The following is a 25,065-nucleotide window of genomic DNA, read 5'->3' on the forward strand; positions in this document are numbered from 1 at the left end:
TGACAAACTACAAGCTTTACATGTTTATATCAGTTTTATATCTCCTAATTGCGAATTTTGTCATCGTTTTAACCCACACTAGCTTATGGATAGCCCTGAAGACTAACATACTGATACTAACATCTAAAAATGCTCACTGGATCTTTAAAGAATTGACAGAAACTCTTAGATGTTTAAAAATTTGAAGAATCTGACATTTTTTACATTCATACACAGCTATATTATGTACTTTGTGAATTTTTTAAACCTTATCGTGTGTATCTCACAGGGTGATTGTTGGCTGATAAGCTGCAAAGTGGACCACAGTGATAATCTCTCAGAGCAGCTTCATTCACCACAGCACTTATGTTTTGACCATCGTCTTTCCTCTAGTTCTGTTTTCTTGTTTTTACAGACATCATTACTGTGGAATGTACCAGTCTGAATCAGACTCTTGCATTCGCCGAATACCTGCCGCTCTATCATTCAGCACACCTTGTCTTCCTCCTCACCATCTGTGTTTTTAGTTTCGAGAAAGACACTTGAAACTGATGAAAATGAACTCCCTTGTTTCAACTTCGACACATGGGAATGAATCCGGGTAACAGATATTATTAGAGGTGTTTTAGCATGGATGGTTTGGAATTGAAATGTGACAATAAAATCAATGGCATATACATACATTATGGACACCATTTTAAAAACAAACCCTACACTGACAAATCCATTGGAGTGAAACCTTAGCCAAGAAGTACCTGCCCAAAATGCATGTGACGTCAGCCAGTTTGTATTCTGCTTTCTTTAGCATAACACACACACACACACACACACACACACACACACACACACACACACACACACACACACACACACACACACACACACACACACACACACACACAGAAACACCTCAGGGGGGAAGACACTGTTCTTTATAAAAGCCACAGTATCTAAGACCACAGGTTCAAAAGCCATGTAAAATCAATCCCTCAACCAAAGGAAGCAAAACACGACTGAAACTTCTAGCCGTGTGTGCTAACGTTAGCCGAGGCAGACCTCAGAGCAAAGCAGAGGAACAGGTTCATCTTTTTAAAAACAACTTTCATGAAGCCATTTTGAATGCAGACAGACAAACAGCCATTGCTTCATAACGCTCAGGATCCGCATACATGAAGACTGCCCCATTATTTACTTACCCACACGTTTACTCAGAATTGCAGTATTGAAAATCTTGTAACTTGAAGATATAGTTTTATTGAAAACTTCAAATTTATGAGTTTCTTTCTTTGATGGACACAAAAGAAGATATTTTGGAGACCATGCATTTGATGGCAGCCATTTTAGCTACATTTTAGCACTATAGCTACTGTCAACTAACAACACTCAAATGATGTTTGCTGCATGTTCAAACTACTTATTTAAAATAAGCTGAAACAACACAATTCTAAAGTTTGTTCAGGGGCAACTTAATTATTTATTTATTTTTTATTTTCGTTATTATTAGATTTGGGTCAAATGACAATTAGAATAGATGACTGCTCTGTAAATATATTTGAGCTTCTGTTGTTGTTCCATTACACTTCCATGCATTAATCTGCCAACACATAGCACTGATTTCTGACAGCCAAGAGCAGGAGTAAGCAGGACTGGTTCAGTTTTAGTTTCGGTGTTTCTGGAGGGGGTTGGTCTTCCTCAATTGAAATTGCAGTGCTTGGGTTCTCCCTGGGTTGTAATCACCAGCTCCCCACCCCCGACAGTATCATCACGATCTTCTTTCCCCCAAGCAATTGACCCTGCTGACAGTTAGGTTGACCAAAGTGTTTTTAGGCAGCTATAAAAGTCAGCACTCATTTAAAAAAATGGTTTCAAACGGTTTCTTCCATTGAGAGTAAGACAAATGTAGTGGCAACAGATCTGACAGTGTTTGCCCTGCCCACATCCACTGTGATTGGAGGGCTGGTGAGTGAGCTAGGGCTAAAAAGAGCCTCATCAACTTGCTGGTGTTTTATATATTTATTATAATTTTTAACTTAGCATTTACAATGGAAACAACTGAAAGAAATATGCTCAGCTCAATTAAAAAACGGAAATGTCCTCCCATACATTTCGTGGTTCAAATGGCTTAATCTTGGTCAAAATGGCTTAAAAAAAAATGTGTTCAGTCTTTCGAGCCCTGGGTCGTTACACACCAGTGATTTCCTAAAAACAGTTTTGAGAGAAAGAAAAGGGAGAGATATATTATTATAAATGTTAAAGTTGTAAACGTATTACTGCTGAAAAAGACTTTAAACTATAATAAAAGCAGTTTTATATAATATACAAAATATTTGAAGTCTCCAGAAGCCATATGACTGCTTTAGCAGAAAAACCCATTTAAAGGTTCTCCCAAAAATGACAGTTTACACACTATTTACACACTTCTTTATTCTACTGAACACAAAAGGAGATTTTTCAGAGCCCCTAGTTTTTCGCAATTTTGCGAACGCTGAATCCATCGCAAAACGAATAAAAAGTCAAAATTTTTTGTGATCCTGCAAAATTCTTAATTTAAAACGCAAAATAATCACAAAAAAAATCTCATAAAACACCCGATTCTAAACCATATAATCAAATTATATCTATTTCAGTTTGCAATTATTTGTTTTTACATGACTTATAGACGTTGCATACGCAGCACACCTGATGTGTTTGAGTGTCTATCAAAAAAATGATGTCTCACCTGCACCCTCACAATCCTAACTGTGCATTCAAAGCGAAAGTATCGGGAGCGTCAGAAGTAGCTGGTAGTCATTCATTTTCAATGGGTGCCGGGCAGCGATAAGTGCCAGTAGCAGCACAGCAAGTCTTTGCCACTGTGGGCATCGAGAAGAGTTGAAATCAACTCAACTTTATGGTAATGAGCTGTGACGCAGTTCGCCGGCAAGCAATCGGAATGTAGACGTCCAGAGAACACAGTCCTGTGTACTTTGGTTCTGACCACAGGTGTTCCCAAGGGTTTGAATATAGCGGTCGTTGGATTTTCAATTATTTTACGATGTTTTCTTACAGGGACAAAAAGTTACGGGAAAGTAACAGATTTGCATTGATTTTATTTATTTTAGTTTTTTCTCACAAAAAGCGGGATTCTCATGGTAACTATAATGACACTACAAAACAGTATTGGACACATATTGGATAAGTATAACAAAGCCATACTACACACAACAACTTGATCTTCCATAGTTTTGAGAATTGATTAAAAAGCATGTTTTTATGTGGGAATGTAAGTGATTTGCTGATCAATACAAGATCAATATAGCGAATTTTGACGCTCTTGCTTTCGCCACCTTCGGTGTGAATGCACAGTTACATTGTGCGGCCTATGCAGTAAGCAGACTTGGATGAAGCGTCAATCGTGAGTGATTTACATGTAAAGTCAATGCAAAGACGCGATTAGACATCCTGTGGCACAAATCAAGTGAATGACACGGCGCGAATTGGACGTTTCGTGCGTTTCATGCATTTCAGACTGCAAAAGAAATTGGGAACAAACATTTACCAAATGTTGCAGAGAACTCAACTCTGGTAAATGTTGCACATTTACCAGAGTTGCAGAGAGCTAGCCGGCAGCTAGCTCTCTGCAACTCTCACATGGTCGCCCACTGAAGCTAAGCAGGGCTGCGCCCGGTCAGTACCTGGATGGGAGACCACATGGGAAAGCTAGGTTGCTGCCGGAAGTGGTGTTAGTGAGGCCAGCAGGGGGCGCCCAACCTGCGGTCTGTGTGGCTCCTAATGCCCCAGTATAGTAATGGGGACGCTATACTGCTCAGTGAGCGCCGTCTTTCGGATGAGACGTTAAACCGAGGTCCCGACTCTCTGTGGTCGTTAAAAATCCCAGGATGTCCTTCGAAAAGAGTAGGGGTTTAACCCCGGCATCCTGGCCAAATCTGCCCACTGGCCTTTGTCTATCATGGCCTCCTAACCATCCCCATATTCAATTGGCTGCATCACTGTCTCCTCTCCACCAATCAGCTGGTGTGTGGTGTGCGGTCTGGCGCAAAATGGCTGCCGTCGCGTCATCCAGGTGGATGCTGCACACTGGTGGTAGATGAGGAGATTCCCCCCACTGTGTAAAGCGCTTTGAGTGCCCAGAAAAGCGCTATATAAATGTAAGGAATTATTATTATTATTATAAATGGAGCAATGGAACAGACAGAAAAGCAAGCAGCTTACAATGATAAAGACGGTTCAAGGATGACAGCTGCTGGACATGACTGAATTGAAATACATTGTTTTTGCTGGTTTGTATGGCTGTTTTTATAATGCGAGTCAAATCGATAAAGGATTTTGCTAAACGAATAACTCCTTTTTGTGCCAATGACGAGTTTTGGCAATCCATGTTTTAGGTGTATTACGGTAGTGGAAGCCCTAACGCACAGGTGTCAAACTCAGTTCCAAAAGGGCTGCAGCTCTGCACAGTTTAGTTCCAACCCTAATTAAACACACCTGATCAAACTAATTGAGTCCTTCAGGCTTGTTTGAAACCTACAGGTAAGTGTGTTGGAGCAGGGTTGGAACTAAACTGTGCAGGGCTTCGGCCCTCCAGGGATTGAGTTTGACACCCCTGCCCTAACGCATGTCCTGAGTGAAATACATGATGTCCAAATGTTCGGCAAATTTCTGAGAATTTCCACCACAAAATGATTATAGTGATTATTGCGAAAATCACACAAAAAAACCCTGTTGGTCTGATATTTTTAAGATATTGACTTCCATTGCAGAAAAAAAAAATTATACTGTGGAAATCAAAATCTCCTTTCTGCAAAATGATTCTTGTTGTGTTCAGAAGGAAGAAACTCAAAGAGGTTTGAAACAAATAAAGAAGTGGGTAAATTATTTCATTTTTAAGTCAAAATGTTTTAATCCTATAGATTCTTTTAAAATGAAACACTGTCAGAGCACAATAAGGAAGTTAACAATTATTGTGAGTTTACATTTCTACCTGTTTTACCACCTTAAGTAATTCCAGAAGACTTGCAATATAGTGTATGAAGACGCCTCAGTTCCCACTCATTGTAACCGGAAAAGAGCAACCAGCAGAAAATCAGCTTTTTTTTGCCTTCCACGGAACCAAAAAAGTAACGTGAAATGAAATGAAATAACCGATTAAACAGTGACTAAATAAACTGGTCATTCAACATTAAACTCAGAAATCAAACTTTCTTCTAGTTTCTCTTCCATTGTCCTTCTAGGCTGAGTATGTTTGCTTAACTTCCCAGAGTTCTATGATTGTTTTGAGTCCTTATCTCACTTGTTGGCAATGAAGTCACCATGGCAGAGCATGTCTATCTGTGTGCTGCTCCACTGCTAATCCAAAGATTTCAACAGATGTCTTTACTGACTTAAAAAAACAATGGTGTTCCTATACAGCCCCATGCATTCATAGAAATACCACCTCTTAAAGATATAGTTCACCCAAAACCCCCCACAAGACATTTTTCTTTAGTAAGACATTAAAGAAGATTTTTAGCTAAATTCAAAATCCCCGGTGGTTCATGTAATGGCAGTGAATGGAGATGGGGTTTTAAAGGGGACCTATTATGCCCATTTCTACAAGATCTAAAATAAGTCTTTGATGTCCCTAGAGTGTGTATGTAAAGCTTCAGCTCAAAAAAACACACAAATAATGTTTTACAATGCATTGAAACTACCTCTTTTAGGTTTTGATTTGAATTGTGTCATTTTGGCGACTGTCGCTTTAAATTCAAATGAGATTGTGTAATAGAGGAGGCTCATTCTTCATCCTCGTAGTGCAGATGGTCTGTTTAACTGTTTTCTCACTGGTGAAGCGTTCGGTTTTTCATCATAGAAAGTCCACCATGTAAATAGCAAATGCACCATGGCGGGATGCAACTGACTTGCGCAACTGAGTTGAGTCTCTGATTGATTTAATGCATGTTATGCTCAAAACACACCCATAACTCATTAAGAGTATAAGCAAAACCCTGTTAGACCATGCGCTAGGGGGCAGAGCATATTTTTTCGTTCTTAAAATAGCAAAAGTTGATTCGGACACGACCTTAATGCTTTTGCACCATGCACTTTAGACTTTGCGCCTAGACCGTAAAAATAGAGTCCGTAATCTTAATATAGCCTGAATTTGCATTCTCTCAAACTCCTGTAATACAGTGGTATAGCACAACAGAAACAATATACACTTGTTGGAACATTTGGTAGTGTGTGAGATTTCAGGGTTTGGACTTACCTACAACCGTCACAAATGCAACCCGCGAGGCAATGTAGCGCTTGGTCTGTGCATTGTAGGCTACACAGGTATAGTTTCCACTATTTTTTTCCTCTAAGTTGTTGAGAGTGAAGTTGGCTGGGGAAGATACGGCGTTCGAGGGCAGATTCACTCCATTAAACACCCACTGGATCGTAGCAGGTGGGTTCGAATCAGCGGTGCAAGTGAGTGTTAAAGTAGATCCTTTCTTGAGATATGTATCTGTCGGAAACTGATTCATAAGGATGTTCTCAGGGCCGTCTAGACACAGAGGGGGAAAAAAGACGATTAAAAGAAGGTTCAATTTAGTAAATCACAAACTTGTAGCAAACTTCACAATTACAAAGCATCAGCAAATAATATATTAAATGAAGTGTAACATCCTAAAAGGGTCACGAAACCCTTAAACATATTTTTTTAGATGATTACAACAGTTCGGTCTAGTTCTCAAATCTGATTGGCTGATAGTCTTGTGATTTTCTGCAATTAACAGCACTTGTACAGCCTCCTCATCCTTCTGTATTACTCCGCAAACATAGAGTGACAGCAGATCAATAAACTCACTACAGTTTGACAAATATTGCAGCTGTTAGACAACATAATGTACTTTTGAGGCTTTCAGGCGAGAATGTAGTTGTTTAGATTGCAACTATGCAGTTTATTTATAAGGATAGTACCTATTTTAAATACTCATAATTGATTCAGTGTGTTGGCAGCCAGTGTGTCATACAGAGCAGAACAAAGGTGATTGACGTTACGCCACAAGAGAGCTGATAATAACTCCTTATGGAAGAAAAACAACATTTTCTCAGCATAAGTTTCAAACTACAGCTGAACAAAGGTGAGTGACATTTTAAGTCAATCTCTCTCTTGTATGACGTAGTGCTGTATTTATACCATAGTAATCTGGTAGTGTTTGCTTTGCTTTGGCTTTTTCGGGGTTAATTATTGTGAAATCCCGACTGCAAGAGAGAAATACTAGGAAATCTCTGTAGACTGATGACATTTCATGCCGTTTAGCCTTCTATAATCTTATTAATATAATCTTAATATGTGAGCAAAATCATCCCTTTTGTAATCATTTTAGACATTACACTAGAGAATCATTCAAATACTATCTCTAAAGTAAAGTTGGTAAAGTAGCAATGATTTCTGCTGTTCTGACGTTTAAAGTAGAAGAAAGTAGTTCCTCTTACAAATGATTTTTAGACTCAGTGTTTTATTCCCTTTTTATATACACGATTATGCCGTCGAACTGTTGTATAAATGCAATATCACACAAGTAGCAGTGCGTTATGGCTGCGTTATCGTCACTAGTTGGACACTAATGGGGACACAGCCTCAATGCTTGACAGAGGGGTTGTGTCTGAAGTTGGGACTGACGCGATCGTCATAGCAGCAGAAATTAGTCAGCAATTGGCTAGTCTGAGCTGGTGAATTTGCATTCAGGGATCTGATTGGCTGATGCTTCCATCGGCGTTTGAAAAGTTGAGAAAGTCTCAACTTCTGCAGCGAGCAAGCCTCTTGTCAATGGGGCATAATCACTCAGCCTGTGGCCTCGAGCCAACACACGCCTCATATATATGTGCCATGTTGCTCAAAACACTATTAGGACACATATATTTCATTAACAAGTGAAAACGTTGCCATTGTTTACGGCAAATTTATTCTTCCAGTTTTGAAGCAACGTCACAGCGATGAGGTCATTGCATAAATTACTCTACTTAGTATAGTTTGTAGTACTTATAGTGTTTTCTTTTAAGGTATGTTAGCATCATGTGCTTTAATTACACTACAACCTATACAAATAATGTTTTCTGGATTTAAAAAGTAATGTATTTTCCTTTTAAAGGGATAGTTCACCCAAATTTGAAAATTGTGTCACGATTTACTCATCCTTTACTTGCTACAAACCTCTTCAACTTTCTTTAGTCTGCTGAACACTAAAGAAGATATGTTGAAGAAAGCCGAAAACCACTGACCTATATAGTATTTCAGCTTTATTCAAAACATGTTTAGTGTTGTTCAGCAGAATAAAGGTTTGAAACCACTTGAGGGAGAGTAAATAGTGAGTACATCTTCATTTTAGGGTGGACTACCCCTTTATGAAATGCATTTCTAGTTTCTGCAATAAAAGCTCTGCAATGTTAGATTTGCGACACTAATTTACATCCTCCACCTTATCCTAATACTGCTAATATTATCTTCAAATGAGGAGGAAGTGTTTTGATTATCAGGATGTGGTTATACAGTAACTGATGAACTGCATTTTAACCAAAGATGTTTCTAAAAAAAAAAAAAGCAATGATACAGTAGTTTAAGACTTGAGAGACTGTGCTGCAATGTGTTTAAAGTCTGTCTTTCAGTATGGTTTGATCTGTCTGGAATGTAAAAGCACACACAAACACTATTTAAAGACATTTGAAGTTCATAGGCTCAACCGTATTTAATCTAATCTCGGTCTCAATTTTTTTTTTCTTCCTGCACCTGCGCCTGAACCTGTCTGAACTAGAAAGTGGCTTGCGATCTGTGCTGTCATGTGTACTTTCTAGTGTGCACCATCTGCAGAGACAAAGACTGCTGACAGTAAAAACTATTTCAACTTACCTCCAGGAGGTTTAGTACTAGGGCATTGGTAGATTTACTTCAACTATTTGCATGCGTACACTACAGCTTTGTTGTAAAATCAAGTTCACAATGAAACTACTTATTTAAAGGTGCTGTATGTAAGTTTTTGACTCTTCTAAAGAATAAAAATACTATAATATGTTTGCAGATATTTAAGAAATATGCTAAGTAAACATTTTTGTTTATCTGAAAAACAATACTGAAGTCAAACATTCCGCTTTGAAAATGTGCTTTCTGTGCTGGAACGTCTTTGTTTTGTTCCCCGCCCAATGCCAGTTTGGCCAATTATATTTTAGCACCCTGGGTCATTAATTCATCATTAATTCAATCAAGTGATCAATCAATCAATCAATCAATCAATCAACCAATCAATCAATTAATCAATTAATCTATTAATTCACTACTTAATTAATTAACTGAAATTGTGATATTTTAAACTACAAAGCTGTTGTATTGCTTCTAAATAAATGAAAATGAAAACTATCAATGTAAAAAATGCTATCGTTTTTCAAAGTAGGCTTCAACGTGCAACTTTGTGAAACCAATACAGTAACATGTCTTCGTGTGAACCACAAAAAGAGAATTTGCAAATATGTGCATGTATATTTTGTGTTCAGACTAATAATGTGTTTTGGACGACCAAATCCACAAGGGCGTACTAAAGGACTGCAGACTTCAGTTAATATTTCTTGATAAAGTAGCCAGACATCAAAGTCCTCTGCACATAAAAAAGTGAAGGAAAAAACTACATTTTTGCAAGGGATGATAATTTACTCATTATTTAAGCGGGTCGCACACTGGATGCGCCGCTTATCGCCATAACACGGCACATACATGACAGTTGGAAGTATCGCACACCAGACATGCACGTTCACATGTTATTTAGAATGAAACTATTCAGATGGTGCTCTGTGAAATATAAGTCCTGAATCGTAGCTGGGCGCTAAAAACATCCACAGACTTGCGGCGCCGATGTGCCTACCCTGATTGAAATCTATGTTTAGAATTCTAAAATGCATGGCGCTGTGTGGCGCGACGTTTGCATATCCGGTGTGCGTCCCCCTTTACTCATCCTCAAGTAGTTCCAATCCTTTATGAGTTTTCTTATTATGTTGAACACGAAAGAAGATAATTTGTAAAAATGTTAGAAACTTGTAACCATTGACTTTCATAGTATGGGGAAATATACTACTATGAAAGTCAGTGGTTACAGGTTTTCAACATTTTTCTAAATATTTTATTTTGTGTTTAACAGAATAAAACAATTGAAGGATGAGTAAATGATGGCAAAATTAAACATTTTGTGATAACTATCCATTTAATTACACTATACACTGTAAAAATGCTGGGTTCCACACAATCCCTTCATGTTGTCCCAACACAAATGGATTAATTAAAACTTAATAGTTTTTACAAATTTAAGTGAATTGAACATAAAGGGCCCTATCATACACCCGGCGCAGTGTGGCGCAAGACGCGGCGCAATAGTCTTTTGGTAGTTTCAGCTTGGCTCAAGAGTCGTTTTGAGGCATTGCGCTACGCTGTTTAAATAGCAAATGCATTAGCGCTCATTTGTGCGCCCATAGGCGTTCTGGTCTAAAAAGGAAGGCGTTCTGAGGCGGACTGCTGGCACATTGCTATTTTGAGAAACTATAATAGATTTTTCATTAGACCAAAACTAACCGGGTCTAAACTCCGGTGCAGAGTTGCGCCTCGTTTACGCACTGCTTAATACGCACAAGAGAGCAATAGGCAAATATCTTTACATATGAAAAAATTTTAAAAATAAGGATATATATATAGGATATAATAAGAATAGATATAGGATATAAATATAAAGGATTAAAATATTACAAAACATATTATTTTCTAGCCTACATAAATATGAAAAATCACTGCTTTTATGTCTTCTTCATCTCGGGAGGCTTTTTCAGTTCATTCATAACAATTTGCTTTTTTTAAAATGTTATTATTATTAGCAGTATTATTTATTATATCCATATTTATATTTGTTTTATTAAAAACAAGCTTAGATTTGCCCACCTGTCAGGTTTTAGACCATATGGGGCACAGCATGTGTTTTAGGATATAACTCAGGTTTTTGAACACACTTCGTTATTGTTGTTTATTTATTTGTTTGCTGGAAATTAGAACTGAATTTAGAAATAGTTTTTAAACGAATATTTGCGCTTAACAAACGCAATTAATTATTTATAGGCTAATTGATGTCTGTGCGTAAAGGTTTCCCTATCCAAGAGCGAAAGTGAAAGTCATCCATTATCTCTCATTCTCACGCAGTAGATGCTCTGTTTATCAGTTTTCTGTTAAAAAACTGTCAACTGTGAACTGTTTGCTTGTGAAATACTCAGTTTTTCCACTTAGACTTACTTTGCGTCCTGTAAATAGCGAATGCGCTCTTGGCGCGGCGCAGCTGGCTCTTAAGGGGAATGGGAGATGAGACTCTAATTGGTTTATTCTCAAAACACACCTATAACTCATTAAGAAAATAAACTCAACCCTTTTAGCCCATGCGCCTTGGTGCAAAGCGAATTTTCCCATCCGTAAATTAGCAAAAATGCATTCTGACACGCCCTGAAAGCGTTTGCGCCCTGCGCATGGACCGTCAAAATAGAGCCCAAAACGATTAGGTTGTCCCCAAAGAAACAAGAATAGTGTTGATTAAGCTCATTTTAAAAAGGTCAAAATATTTTTTTGAGTGTAGTCATGTACCGTAAATGTATTCTAACAGTATATTGCATGTTCAGTATTTTCATTATAGCTTGAAAGACATGGTGATTGAGATTTCTTGTTGTCTCAATACAAAAAAATGACATAATTAGCGTTTAAAATGACATGAGGGTGAGCAAAGAGCTGAACTGCTCTCTTAAGGCAAAGCAGTGTGTATTCATGTCTCAGACTAAGCACATGTGGGTGTGTTCATATACGTACAGCTCACGGTGAGATTGAACGGCGCGCTCTTTCCCGACTCCAGTGCGTTCTCTGCTATGCAGACAATGGGTCCTTGAAGATCTGTACGACGGACTTCAGAAATCTTTAGCTCATTGCCGACAGCGTTAAGCTGCATGTGTGTGCCATCCACCACCAAAGGAACCGAACCATTTATCCACTTGTATGTAAAGGAGCCTTTAGCAGAGCATGTAAGAACCACTGTGCTGTTGAACTCCACAGGTTCCAGGACATTTGACGATATCTTGACATCGGTTACAGGCTCTGGAGAGAAAAGGAGAGAACAATGGATTGCGTTGCATGCATTTGAACAGGGAGTAAACCCTCAGAGGTGAAATGTCTTGCTCATGGCCATAAAAGCTACAAGTCAGGACTTGCTTCTTGAGGATTCAATCAACAACCTTAGGATAGCCAACACTTGAGATCTAACATCAAACGCTTGCTTTCCAGTTACTAAATGAATGTCTTTGCAATGAGTCATACTGCAGTCAGAATTCACTAACTGAGTCACCAGTACTATCTACTTGGGTTGATTCAATCAGATATATCATCGTTCTCAAATTGAACTCCATATTATAGTGTACATATAGACCATTGCTGCCATGAATGGTGAATAGCAGCTCAATAATGCTTTTAAATATGGATAGTTTACCCCAAAATGAAAATGCACTATTTATTTATCTTCAAGTGGTTCCAAACCTGTACAGACATCCCGAGTTGGGTAAAGTCATTTCCGGGGTATACAGAGTTGATTTGCGGGAGGTAGCGGGATAGTGGGTGCCTGATGAGAGAGAGAGGGGGGGAGGGGAGGGGGGGGAGCTGGTTTAATGAGCGACGTATCTGAGTAGGGGGCGTGTGACGTACCCGAAGAGCTGTGGGAGTTGTGCGCGCGACATGACATACCTGAAGAGCGGTGGGGGTAAGTTGCGCGCGACATACCTGAAGAGCTAGGAGGGATGCGGTGGAGAGAGGGGTGTGCAACGTATTTAAGGACCGGGCGGAAGACACGCGATTTCCGGGAGATTATCATATATTTGCTGCCATCCGGGAGTGTCTATGCATTTGAGGGATACTCCTGCAACTTCCGGGGGTTGGGATGTCTGCCTTTATATTTTTTTCTTAGTATTGTATGAAGATATTTTGAAGAAAGCTGAAAAGCTGTAACCATTGACTTCCATAGAATATGTTTCTGCCATTATGGAAGTCTTCAGGTCTTCAGCTTTCTTCATATTGTCTTCTTTTGTGTTTTAAACTCATAAAGGTTTGGAGCAAGTAAAATGATGACAGAATTTTGACTTTTGGGTGAACTATTCCTTTAAGAAGTTTGTTCAAGACTTAATTATCCAGTAACGAATGCAATTTACTTACCAAGAACCTCAAGATCAATCTGTCCAGTCACCAGGTCTCCATTGTTAGTGACTATAGTGAGAATATATTCCCCTGTGTCCTCCTTGACTAGCGGCCCAAGCTGAAGCTGAAAGGTTGTCCTGTTGCAGCTGATTCTGTTGACGTACGGCGGGCGAACACTTACAGTGTTCGATGAGGGAATGACTGTGACCATCGCGATCGGCTGACCTTTGTTGAAGGTCCATGTTACAGTTAGAATGTCAGGCGTCGAGACGACTGTTGTTTTGAAGGTCACGTTTTTACCTGTTTCAAAGAAAAGGTGACTTAATTAAAGATCTTAGGAATGTATACAAACATTTCAGTCATTCAACAACTTCTGATTTAGTGAATGACAATACAAACTTCTATTTAACAAAAACAAATATTGTCAAATGGCAACAACAGGGCATGAATATGTCACTGATAAGGGAGATATATATATATATATATATATATATATATATATATATATATATATATATATATATATATATATATATATATATATATATATTCCATGACCGTGTACCACAAAACATATCACAACTGTCAATTATTTAAATTAGGATATATACAGAGCATCCGGAAAGTATTCATAGCACTTCACCTTTTTCCACTTTTTTATGTTGCAGCCTTATTCCAAAATGGATTTAATTAATTTATTTCCTCAAAATTCTACACACAATACCTCATAATGAGTTTTTAAAATTGTGGCAAATTCATTAAATAACAAAAACTCAATACTTTGTTGATGCACCTTTGGCAGCAATTACAGCCTCAAGTCTTTTTGAATATGATGCCACAAGCTTGGCACTCCTGTCTTTGGGGATTTTTGCCCATTCCTCTTTGCAGTACCTCTCAAGCTCTATCAGGTTGGATGGGAAGCAACAGTGTACAGCCATTTACAGATCTCTCCAGAGATGTTCAATAGGATTTATGTCTGAGCTCTGGCTGGGCCACTTAAGGACATTCACAGAGTTGTTGTGAAGCCACTCCATTGATATTTTGGGGATGTGCTTTAGGTCATTGTCCTGCTAGAAGATGAACCGTCGCCTCAGTCTGAGGTCAAGAGCACTATGAAGCAGGTTTTCATTCACGATGTCTCTGTACATTGCTGCATTCATCTTTCCCTCCATCCTAGCTAGTCTTCCAGTTCCTGCTGCCATAAAACATCCCCACAGCATAATGCTGCCAACATTATGCTTCACTGTAGGGATGCTATTAGCCTGGTGATGAGTGGTGCCTGGTTTTCTCCAAACGTAACGTCTGGCATTCACTCCAAATAGTTCAAATTTAGTCTCTTCAGACCAGAGAATTTAGTTTATTATGGTCTGAGAGTCCTTCAGATGCCTTTTGGCAAATTCCAGGCAGGGAGTGGCTTCAGTCTGGTCACTCTACCATACAGGCCTGATTGATGGATTGCTGCACAGATGGTTGTCCTTCTGTAAGATTCTCCTCTTACCATTGAAGAACGCTGAAGCTCAGTCAGAGTGAACATCAGGTTATTAAACACCTCCCTGACTAAGGCTCTTCTCCCCCGATCACTCACCTTAGATGGCCGGCCAGCTCTAGGAAGAGTCCTGGTGGTTTCAAACATCTTCCACTTACGGATGACGGAGGCCACTGTGCTCATCTGAGCTTTCAGAGCAGCAGAAATTTTTAGTAACCTTCCCCAGCCTTGTGCCTCGAGAAAATCCTGTCTCAGAGGTCTACAGACAATTCCTTTGTCTTCATGCTTGGTTTGTGCTTTGACATGCACTATTAACCCTGGGAGCTTATAGACAGGTGTATGCCTTTTCAAGTCATGTCCAATCCACTGAATTGACCACATGTGAACTCCAATTAAGCTGCTGAAACATCTCAAGAATGATCAGTGGAAACAGAATGTACCTGAGCTCAATTTAGAGCTTCACGGCAAAGGCTGTGAATACTGACGTACATGTGATTTTTCAGCTTTTTTATTTTTATTAAATTTGCAACAATTTCAAAAACTCTTTCACATTGTCATTATGGGGTATTTTGTGTAGAATTTTGAGGAAATCAATGAATTTAATCCAATTTGGAATAAGGCTGCAACATTAAAAAAATGTGGAAAAAGCGAAGCGCTATGAATACTTTCCAGATGCTCCGTACATCATTTGAAAGCTGAATAAAAAATGTTGACACCACTTCCGCCACCATTTTTTGTTTTGTTTTTTTAAAGCCCTATAAAAATATTAAAATTATTGTACATTCTTAATTAAAAAAACACATATTCAATTAGTTTACCAGCTGAATATTAATAGCCTTCTTCTAAAGCAAAGTGTAATCCTTTCTTTTACTTATTTTTTTCCATAATTTCCATTGATGTTTTGGTTTGGTAGACAATATTTAGCTGGGATATCACTATTAAAAAAAAATCTGTATTCTTAGTTAAAAAAAATCTAAATATAGAGAAAATGACATTTAAAGCTGTCCAAATCATGCTTTCAGCAGTGCATATTACTAAACAAGAATTGAGTTTTGAATTAAAGTAGAACATTTACAAAAATCTTCATGAATATGACCTTTACTTAATATTCAATGATTTTTAGCAACGAAAATCTATCATTTTGAGCCTTACAATGTATTTTTGTGGCCAATATACTAGTGGAACATAAGACTCAAGGGTCACACACCCACTCGAGCGCACACACACTTACAAAATACAAACACTTAAAAAAATAGCCAATAACATTGCTTTTTAACTACAGCTACCAGATAACCAACATTTCTTAAGCTCTCCAGACACCATTACTTCAAGCCCTACAAAAATATCAACATTATTTTACATTCTTAATAAGGAAACATGTATTCAATTCATTTACAGGCAAATTTTAGTAGCCTACTTCCAAAACCAAGTTTAATCCTTTCTTCTACTTCATCTTTTCATAATTTCCATTGATGTTTTGGTTTGGTAGAAATATTTAGTTGAGATCTTTAAATAATTTGAATTCGTAGGGTTAAAAAAATTCAAAATATTGAGAAGATGATATTTAATGTTGTTCCAATCATGCTCTTAGCAGTGCATATTACTAAACAAGAATTAAGTTTTGAATTAAAGTAGGAAATTTTCTAATATTTTCATGAACATAACCTTTACTTAATATTCAATGATTTTTAGCAAAGAAAATGTCTCATTTTGAGCCTTATAATGTATTTTTTGGCCAATCTATCAGTGGGACATAAGAGTTAAGGGTCACACATCCACTCGAGCGCACACAAACTTTCAAAATACAAATGCTTTCAAATATATATTTTCAAAAACAGCCAATCACATTGATTTTTAAACAACAGCTACCAAATAACCAACATTTCTCAAACTCTCCAGACACCATTACTTTACAGAAATATCCACATTATTTTACATTCTAATAAGGAAACATGTATTCAATTCATTTACAGGCGAATATTAGTAGCTATCTTCTCGAGCAAAGTATAATCTTTTCTTCTGCTTTATTTTTTCATAATTTCCATAGATTTTTTGGTCAAAATCTGAATTCTGTGGGTTAAAAAAATTATATATATTTATAAAACGACATTTAAAGTTGTTCCAATCATACACTTAGCAAAATTAATAAACAAGAATACACACCCACCCACTCTCTCTCTCTCTCTCTCTCTCACACACACACACACACACACACACACACACACACACACACACACACACACACACACACACACACACACACRCGCACACACACACACACACACACACACACTTTCAAAATACAAACACTTTCAAATATATATTTAAAAATAGCCAATAACATTGGTTTTAAACCACAACTTACTACAGATAACATTTCTCAAGCTTTCCAGACACCATTTGTTCTATTACTTTAAGCCCTACACAAATATCAGCAATATTTTACATTCTTAATAAGGAAACAAATTCAATTAGTTTAACTGTTACTAATATTAGTAGCCTACTTCTAAAGCAAAGTTTAATCATTTCCTCCTTCTACTTCATTTCCAAGATCCCTTAGAACTCACACCTAAAATGCCACAACCATCTTGCTATCGATAAATGTTAGCCTAATTAGCTACTGAAAACATTTAATAATACTACCAAATATTAATATTAGAGTCATAAGATAATATTATAATATGCCAAACTCTTAAACTAAAACACACTGGAATCATTTGCATAATATCCTAACACTTCCATACACCCACTTACCTACAACGCCGTTGATTTTGTCGGTAGCAAGCGGACTGCTCCCGGAACAGCATCCTTGAAAAAGGCACGATATTCAGTCAGGTGAACATGAGGATGAATTTAAACGACTCGTTATATATGCTGGTGTATACTACTGTTAATAGGCCAGCCTTAGATTAAGTTTTAGCTTTTAAAACATAAGAAGTATCACGTTTGTCTCTAATTTTATTTGAACTTACCCAGAGCGGCCAGAATGATAAGCAAAGGCAGCCTAAAGTTATAGAAATCCATATGGAGAGCTGTGAGTCCCTGGAGCGACAGAGAGGAATGTGAGACTGTGAGACCTTTCTGTAAGAACTTGAGAAAGTTAACAACGCGGACACACCCAAAAAAAAAAAAAAAAACCTTAAAAAAAACGCCCTTCTCCTCTCAACCTGTGCTCATCTCCCGTGTTTCACCGATGCTCAAAGACTGCGCTTGATTAAGAGGAAACAGCGCCCTCTGCAGTCCGTTCTCATTACTTCTTAAAATTTTTATTTCATTATAAATGAGGTGGGGGTTCTCCAGACTGCAGTTACCCATACTAGTTATAATTTGTTGCAACGATCAACATCGCAAGACATGTTTACCATTAAAATAAACAAAATAAATGTAAATTATTCTTTTAACAAAAAAACAAAAAAAAATTAATTAATAAATAACAACTGCAGAACGGAGCAATGAGCATTAGAAAATATACAGTTGAAGTCAGAATTATTAGCCCCCTTTGAATAATTTTTTTCTTTTTTAAATATTTCTCAAACTATGTTTAACAGAGCAAGGAAATTTTCACAGAATTTCTGATAATATACAATATAATAATACGTTTGAAGAGGCGATTTGTATTCCTGTCTTATACTGACTTCTAGTGTCAAAACGAGACACTACATCAAGGGTCACCAACCCTGCTCCTGGAGAGCTCTTCCTTCCTGCAGAATTCAGCTCCAACCCTGATCAAACACACCTGAACCCATTAATCAGAACCTGAAGCAAGGCTTGATGATTAGAGACAGGTGTGTTTGATCAGGGTTGGTGACCCCTGCAGTAAAAGTAACACCAGCCAGAATCACGAATAGTCAGTTAACAAGGATCTGAAGTTAAAGAGATGCTTTATGTAATCACAAAATATATTATGTGCTTTCATTTTACTCGATGTTAAATGCTCCTAATGTGAGTTTAAACACCATTTTACGTGACTTTTATTGCCACACGGCTGAACACAGCAGCCTATATATATATACATATATATATATATATATATATATATATATATATATATATATATATATATATACAYATATATATATATATATATATATATATATATATATATATATATATATATATATATATATATATATATATATATATATATATTCATTCAATTTCTTTTCGGCTTAGTTCCTTTATTAATCTGGGGTCGTCACCTGTACTGCATTTCTTTGGACTGTGGGGGAAACCGGAGCTCCCGGAGGAAACCCACGCTTAAATAGACAAAATTTAGCTAAATACAATGTTTGCGGTAATATGTTTTCATTTTTTGGATGAATACATGCCAAGCAGGCACAGGACGTCAACATGACGCTAGATCGACGTTTTACCCCAACGTCATAAGACAGTGTATTTTGTTTGGAAATTAAAATCTTGTTGACGTCAGAACCCAACGTTCAACCTAATATTAACCAAATATTAACATCAAATGATGTTACAGCTTGAGGTTACCACTGTGACGTCTATCAGACGTTGGATTCTGGTTGCTAAACTTGACGAATAAATGGTCAATACGATGTTGGCTTAAGATTTTGGATTTTGAACTTTACAACACAACCAAATATCAACGTCATTTGATGTCATTATTGGACACCATGATAACGTTGTCGTTAGACGCTTGCTAGATATTGTCTAATGATGGTTTGTTCTGTAGATAACAATTTTTCTTAAGTGGGCCAATAATTTTGACCTTAAAATGTTTTTTTTATTTAAAACTGTTTTTAATCCAGCTGAAATCAAACAACAAATAAGACTTTCGCCAGAAATAAAAAATATATAGGAACTACAGTGAAAAATGTATTGCTCTGCTAAACATTCATTCATTTTCTTGTCAGCTTAGTCCCTTTATTAATTCAGGGTCACCACAGTGGAATGAACCGCCAACTTATCCAGCAAGTTTTTACACAGCAACCCATCTCTGGGAAACATCCACACACACATTCACACACCATGGACAATTTAGCCTAACCAATTCACCTGTACCACATGTCTTGGGACTGTGGGGGAAACCAGAGCACACAGGGGAAATCCACGCGAAGGCAGGGAGAACATGCAAACTCCACACAGAAACGACATCTGAGCCGAGGTTCAAACCAGCGACCTTCTTGCTGTGAGGCGACAGCACTACCTACTGCGCCACTGCCTCGCCTCTACTAAACATCATTTGGCAAATACTAGAAAAATAAAGATAATACAATGGCGAACCATTTGGAATTCAACTGTTTTTGAAACTTTAATTTCTTTGTGTAGGAGCATTTGAGGGTTCATTTGTCAATTCTCTACTGTTCGCCCACCTTCCATATGCCTGTTTCTCCTCATTCTTTCCTGCAGTCTTCTCCTGACAGAGACAGATGCCTGTGAAAATACATGACCGTCAATGAAGGCTTACAGGTGTTCATACTTTTTACAAGCGTCCCCTGGAGTGCTGAATGACAGCGCAACACCACGGCCTGCTCAATAGTGAGTTTCACTGAAAACAATTACCTAAAGAGAACACATTCTTCTAACACTCTGATTTATGTCTATAGCTCCAGCTAATGGCGGCCCAAGGGTGTTGCATATGGGGACTGAGAGAATTGACTTGCCGTTGCATGTTTTCTTATCTGGTACAGAGCCCCAAATTAGACATTTTTTTTACCCTTAAGGGGAAAAACTACAAATTTTGAAATGTGTTACTGCTGAATGCTGTCAATAGGGGAGGAATATTAACATAGCAATTTTGTCTTAAGGGTAAATTTTTGGCCAGATGAAAGAATGTGCAAAAAAATAATAATAAAACTATATAATACACTCACCGGCCACTTTATTAGGTACACCTGTCTAACTGCTCGTTAACACACATTTCTAATCAGCTAATCATGGCAGCAACTCAAAGCATTTAGGCATGTAGACATGGTCAAGACGATCTGCTGCAGTTCAAATCGAGCATCAGAATGGGGAAGAAAGAACAGGGCATGATTGGTGGTGCCAGACGGGCTGAACTGAGTATTTCAGAAACTGCTGATCTACTGGGATTTTCATGCACAACCATCACTAGGGTTTACAGAGAATGATATTAAAAAGAGAAAATATTCTGTAAGCTGCAGTTCTGTGGGTGCAAATGCCTTGAGGCCAGAGGTCAGAGGAGAATGGGCAGACTGGTTTCTTGAACATTATAATGAGTTCACTGTAATCAAATGGCCTCCACAGTCACCAGATCTCAATCCAATAGAGCACCTTTAGGATGTGGTGGACGGGAGATTCGCATCATGGACGTGCAGCCGACAAATCTGCAGCCACTTTATGATGCTATCATGTCAATATGAAGTAAAATCTCTGAGGAATATTTCCAGTACCTTGATGAATCTATGCCATGAAGGATTAAAGCAGTTCTGAAGGCAAAGGGAGTCCAACCCGGTACTAGTAAGGTGTACCTAATAAAGTGGCCGGTGAGTGTATAATATAATATAATAAATATAATATAATATAATATAGTTCCCTCATTTTTAAATAATTTATGTAATGTTTGTTGACATTTTGAGAATCACTGTTGTCTTTTACTGTATTTATTCAGGATTATTATTCATATTTATCATGTTTGCTTGAGTTTTAAAAATCTAACTTCTTCCAAAGTCCACTTTCAGTTATAGACTTGCTGAAAATTATTCACAAAAACACGAAAAAACATGACTTTTTCATCACTTTCGTAGGGTAAATCGGGGACATGGTGCATCTGTTTCTTTGGAGTAAGGACTATAGGGAGGGTCCTGGCTGACTTGGTGTTCAAGACAAGATACAACATGAGCGCATGGTAAGAAACACTCTTTAGGTACTTAATTTTTGATGAAAATGTAACATTGCTAGTGATCTGGTAAGAAAAAGTAGGCCTACTGAAGTTCCAAGCTTAAAGTTAAAGCTGACTGTTTTATTCTCGAGACAACAATTCAGTATATAAAATACAAAAGTCTGATAGCCGAGAGGTTGAAGTTTGATGATGGATATTGTGCTTTTAATTACTTTAGCACTAATCAGGGGTATCAAAGTGAACCTGAGTGATGTTGAACACTGAAAATTATGTCATTGATAAGTCAAGAGTATTTATTTAATAATAAAATTAATTACTTACATTTGTATGGCACTTTACTGGGCACTCAAAGCACTTTACACATTGTGTGGAATCTCCTCATCCACCATCAATGTGCAGCACTGGATGATGTGATGGCAGCCATATTGCACCAGACCACACAACAGCTGATTGGTGGGGAGGAGACAGAGAGTTGAAGCCAGTTATGATATGGGGATGGTTAGGAGGCCATGATGGACAGAGGCCAGTGGGCCAAATTGGCCAGGATGCCGGGGTTTAACCCCTACTCTTTTTTCGAGTCAGGACCTCAGTTTAACGTCTGACCGGGCAGTATAGTCCCCTTCACTTTACTGGGGCGTGGGGCACCCACACAGACCGCAGGTTGAGCCTCACTAACACCACCTCTAGCAGCAACCTAGCTTTCCCATGTGGTCTCCTATCCAGGTATTGACCAGGCGTAGCACTGCTTAGCTTCAGTGTGCGACCATGTGAGAGTTGCAGAAAGCTAGCTGCCAGCATATTTACTTACTTAATGCTCATTTAATATGAACTGTTAAGCCTGATTTATTTAAAAAAGGATTAAAAAATATAATTAAATAATAATAATGTAAAGAATATTTAAATAAATTGATTTTATTTTTTTATTATTCATATTATATTATTTTTGTAAATTAAAAGTCTTCTATACATGCAGTATAAATACAGTCAAGCCCCAAATTATTCATACCTCATTTATATAATTGTTGGCTAGGGTTTTATTCATTTATTTTACATTTATTTATTTTAAGAATGGACAACTGAAGAGAAACGTTCTTACTAATAATTAATTATTTAATTAATCATAAAAATGTGCCATAAAAAGTTACTTACTTATTCATTGAATGAATTTAAAATTAAAAAATGGCACGTTTAAATATTTAATATTAGACTAGATTGGATTTTCTAAAAAAAAAAAAAAGAAAAAGAAAAAAATGGTTGCTAACTATTTATATGAGCTGAATTTAAACAAATTAAAAATTGTAATGTTCAACTTAATTTGATTCTTCAAATTCAGCCCATATAAATAGTTTGCAACAAATTAAATAAAAAAGAAAATTACTAAAAAAGTTAATTTATTAATGCGCTGGCCTGCAACATTTTGTACTTTATCAATAAAAGTTTAATTTAAAATCCACTTGACAGAAACGTTATAGGGATCACACAAGGGACTAAGACTGCGTGACATATCTGAGATTAATTATATTTACAAGCATGAATGCGGCATCTCCACTCACTGTCCCTTTGACTGCGAGTAGATGTTTTTAAAAATAGATTCTCATTTCATCATCTGTATTTTCCTCCAAGCCAGGCTTGTTCATTTCACTTGAAGTCACAGTCTGTCCTTCTTCCCATGTTCTCTCATTTTGCTGGCCTCATTTTACCTCAGACACCCAGAATATCACATAAAACACACGTTAGCGTTTAGCCAGAGAACATCTCACTGACGCTACTATTAGCTTGCAATGCTCCCGTTCAACACTAGAAGGCGGTTTTGTATAGATTATGTCAGCCTGCGAGTGTATGCAAACGAACAAAAACCGGACATCTGCTCTGTTTAGTCGTCTTATCAATTCCCCTTGGTCGCCCTTATGTAATTCATAAGCAAATGTCAAGTATCCTTGAGATGTGTGGAAATGCTTTAGCTGTCTTTGTATTATAAGGTGTTGAACAGGCTGATGACATCTAGCTTCTGCATATATTTGCTTGAATACTGTTGTGTGACTCACCTTGATTCACACGTGCTTGTCCTTGTAGGATTGCTTAAACATTAATTGTTAAACATAATGCATAGATCTGTTTTTAAACAACACACAGACATATTAGCATACAACACAATTCTGTTGGCCAGGCCTGAAGTAATTTCTATCCACAATGAATGTCAGTAAATTCTGTAACTACCTGCATAAGCAGCCATGAACGCAGAAGGTTGTATTTGCAAGAGCCCAAAAATCAGTTAAAACTTATATTTTGGTAACACTTTATAATAACAGTACATGAATAATGGTGTGCTAATGTGTAAACTAAACATTACTTTATTATGAATTGATGATGAGTTAAGGCGCATGAACTAGCTTTAACAACAAAATGAGCCAAACGAGTTCATGTGTGAATAACAGCTTCCTTAATTTCTTGTTAGCTCATGTTGTTAATCAATGTATTAATTAACATTTAAGTTTAAGCTAACATGAACTCATGAGCTGTTAATAATTATGTCATGACTTTACTTGGAGGGGTTCATCACCATTAACTCATTCTACTCTTGAACTCCCGTGTTTAAACTGTTCCTGTTAATGGTGACAGAACACTTTTCTATAATTATTTAGTGTAAACTAAATCCACATGGTTAATCAGCTATAGATCACATAGGGCTACAGCTGGAAGTTAATGAGAATTATAAATATTATTATAGATTATATTATATTATAATTTATTAAATTTCCCATTAATTGTATTTTATAAATGTCTACCCCAATCCTAAACCAAACCATCACAGTAATGTAAAACAGATTCGGATCCGAAATCTTCTCTATTTGTATAGCTGATTAACCATATGGATGGATGATAACAGCCTTCTGAGCCTACTAGGCACAGCAGGCCCATGCAGAGACTAAGGTCATTTGCAGGATAAATTTTTTGGAGGGGGGGGGGGGGGGGGTGTTGTTGTTGCGCGCGTACTGAAGAGCGGTGTTGTCGCGCGCCTACTGAAGGGCGGGACCGAAAGTGTGCCGCGTCGCGGGGGCACTTTTGATAATTTTGGAAGGGAACTTTCTATCCAAGACTAAAAAGGGCATGTGTACTGCACAGGTTGAGCCCTATGTGTGCACGTGCCTGAGGCACAGAAGGCTCCTACTGGTCCATATCTATCTGTTGATAACCACTAATAACGCCCATTCAATCAAGTGATAACGTTCAAAGCGGGTGAAATAATACTGGACATTTTTCTCATAACTTTTTTAGTGGAACAAACAGTATTTGTCATTCAAATGTCTTAATAAAATAATTTTTAAGAGCGTCATAAATATGTAATGACATTTTAATGACAAATTCAGCTTGTACCACTGTAGTTGAAGTAAAAAGAAAACAAACATTAATGATGCTGATATAAAATAGTTGCGTATTTATAATGGCTTCATGGCAATCATGTTTATGATTGATTTATGACACGTTTTGTTGCCTTGGTAATGTCAAGTTGTCATGACAATGTCATGTCTTTGTTTATATCAAGTTGTCATAACAAACATAGCCCCT

At 37.4% G+C, this 25,065-nt stretch overlaps 1 protein-coding gene across 3 annotated transcripts in view; it reads right to left on the reverse strand.

The window, feature by feature from the left end:
• The window catches only part of si:ch211-264f5.6, a 42,770-nt gene extending 25,020 nt beyond the window's left edge, over nt 1-17,750 (reverse strand). The window contains exons 1-6 of one of the 3 annotated variants that reach the window (XM_073931442.1): nt 17,645-17,750; nt 17,427-17,480; nt 13,205-13,486; nt 11,819-12,100; nt 6,224-6,502; nt 1,979-2,178 (exon numbers count right to left, since the gene is read on the reverse strand). In XM_073931442.1, coding sequence (XP_073787543.1) covers nt 2,138-2,178; nt 6,224-6,502; nt 11,819-12,100; nt 13,205-13,486; nt 17,427-17,480; nt 17,645-17,696 — 990 coding nt within the window. In that variant the 5' untranslated portion in view covers nt 17,697-17,750 and the 3' untranslated portion in view covers nt 1,979-2,137. Of the gene's footprint in view, nt 1-1,978; nt 3,523-4,155; nt 6,503-11,818; nt 12,101-13,204; nt 13,487-17,426; nt 17,481-17,644 lie in introns of those variants that run through there. The other 2 variants (XM_073931443.1, XM_002665478.7) reach the window with 2 other exon arrangements.
• Nucleotides 17,751-25,065: the final 7,315 nt, after the last annotated feature.

This window comes from Danio rerio, chromosome 19 (genome assembly GCF_049306965.1).
Source record: "Danio rerio strain Tuebingen ecotype United States chromosome 19, GRCz12tu, whole genome shotgun sequence".
In the NCBI taxonomy this organism is placed as follows: Eukaryota; Metazoa; Chordata; class Actinopteri; order Cypriniformes; family Danionidae; genus Danio; species Danio rerio.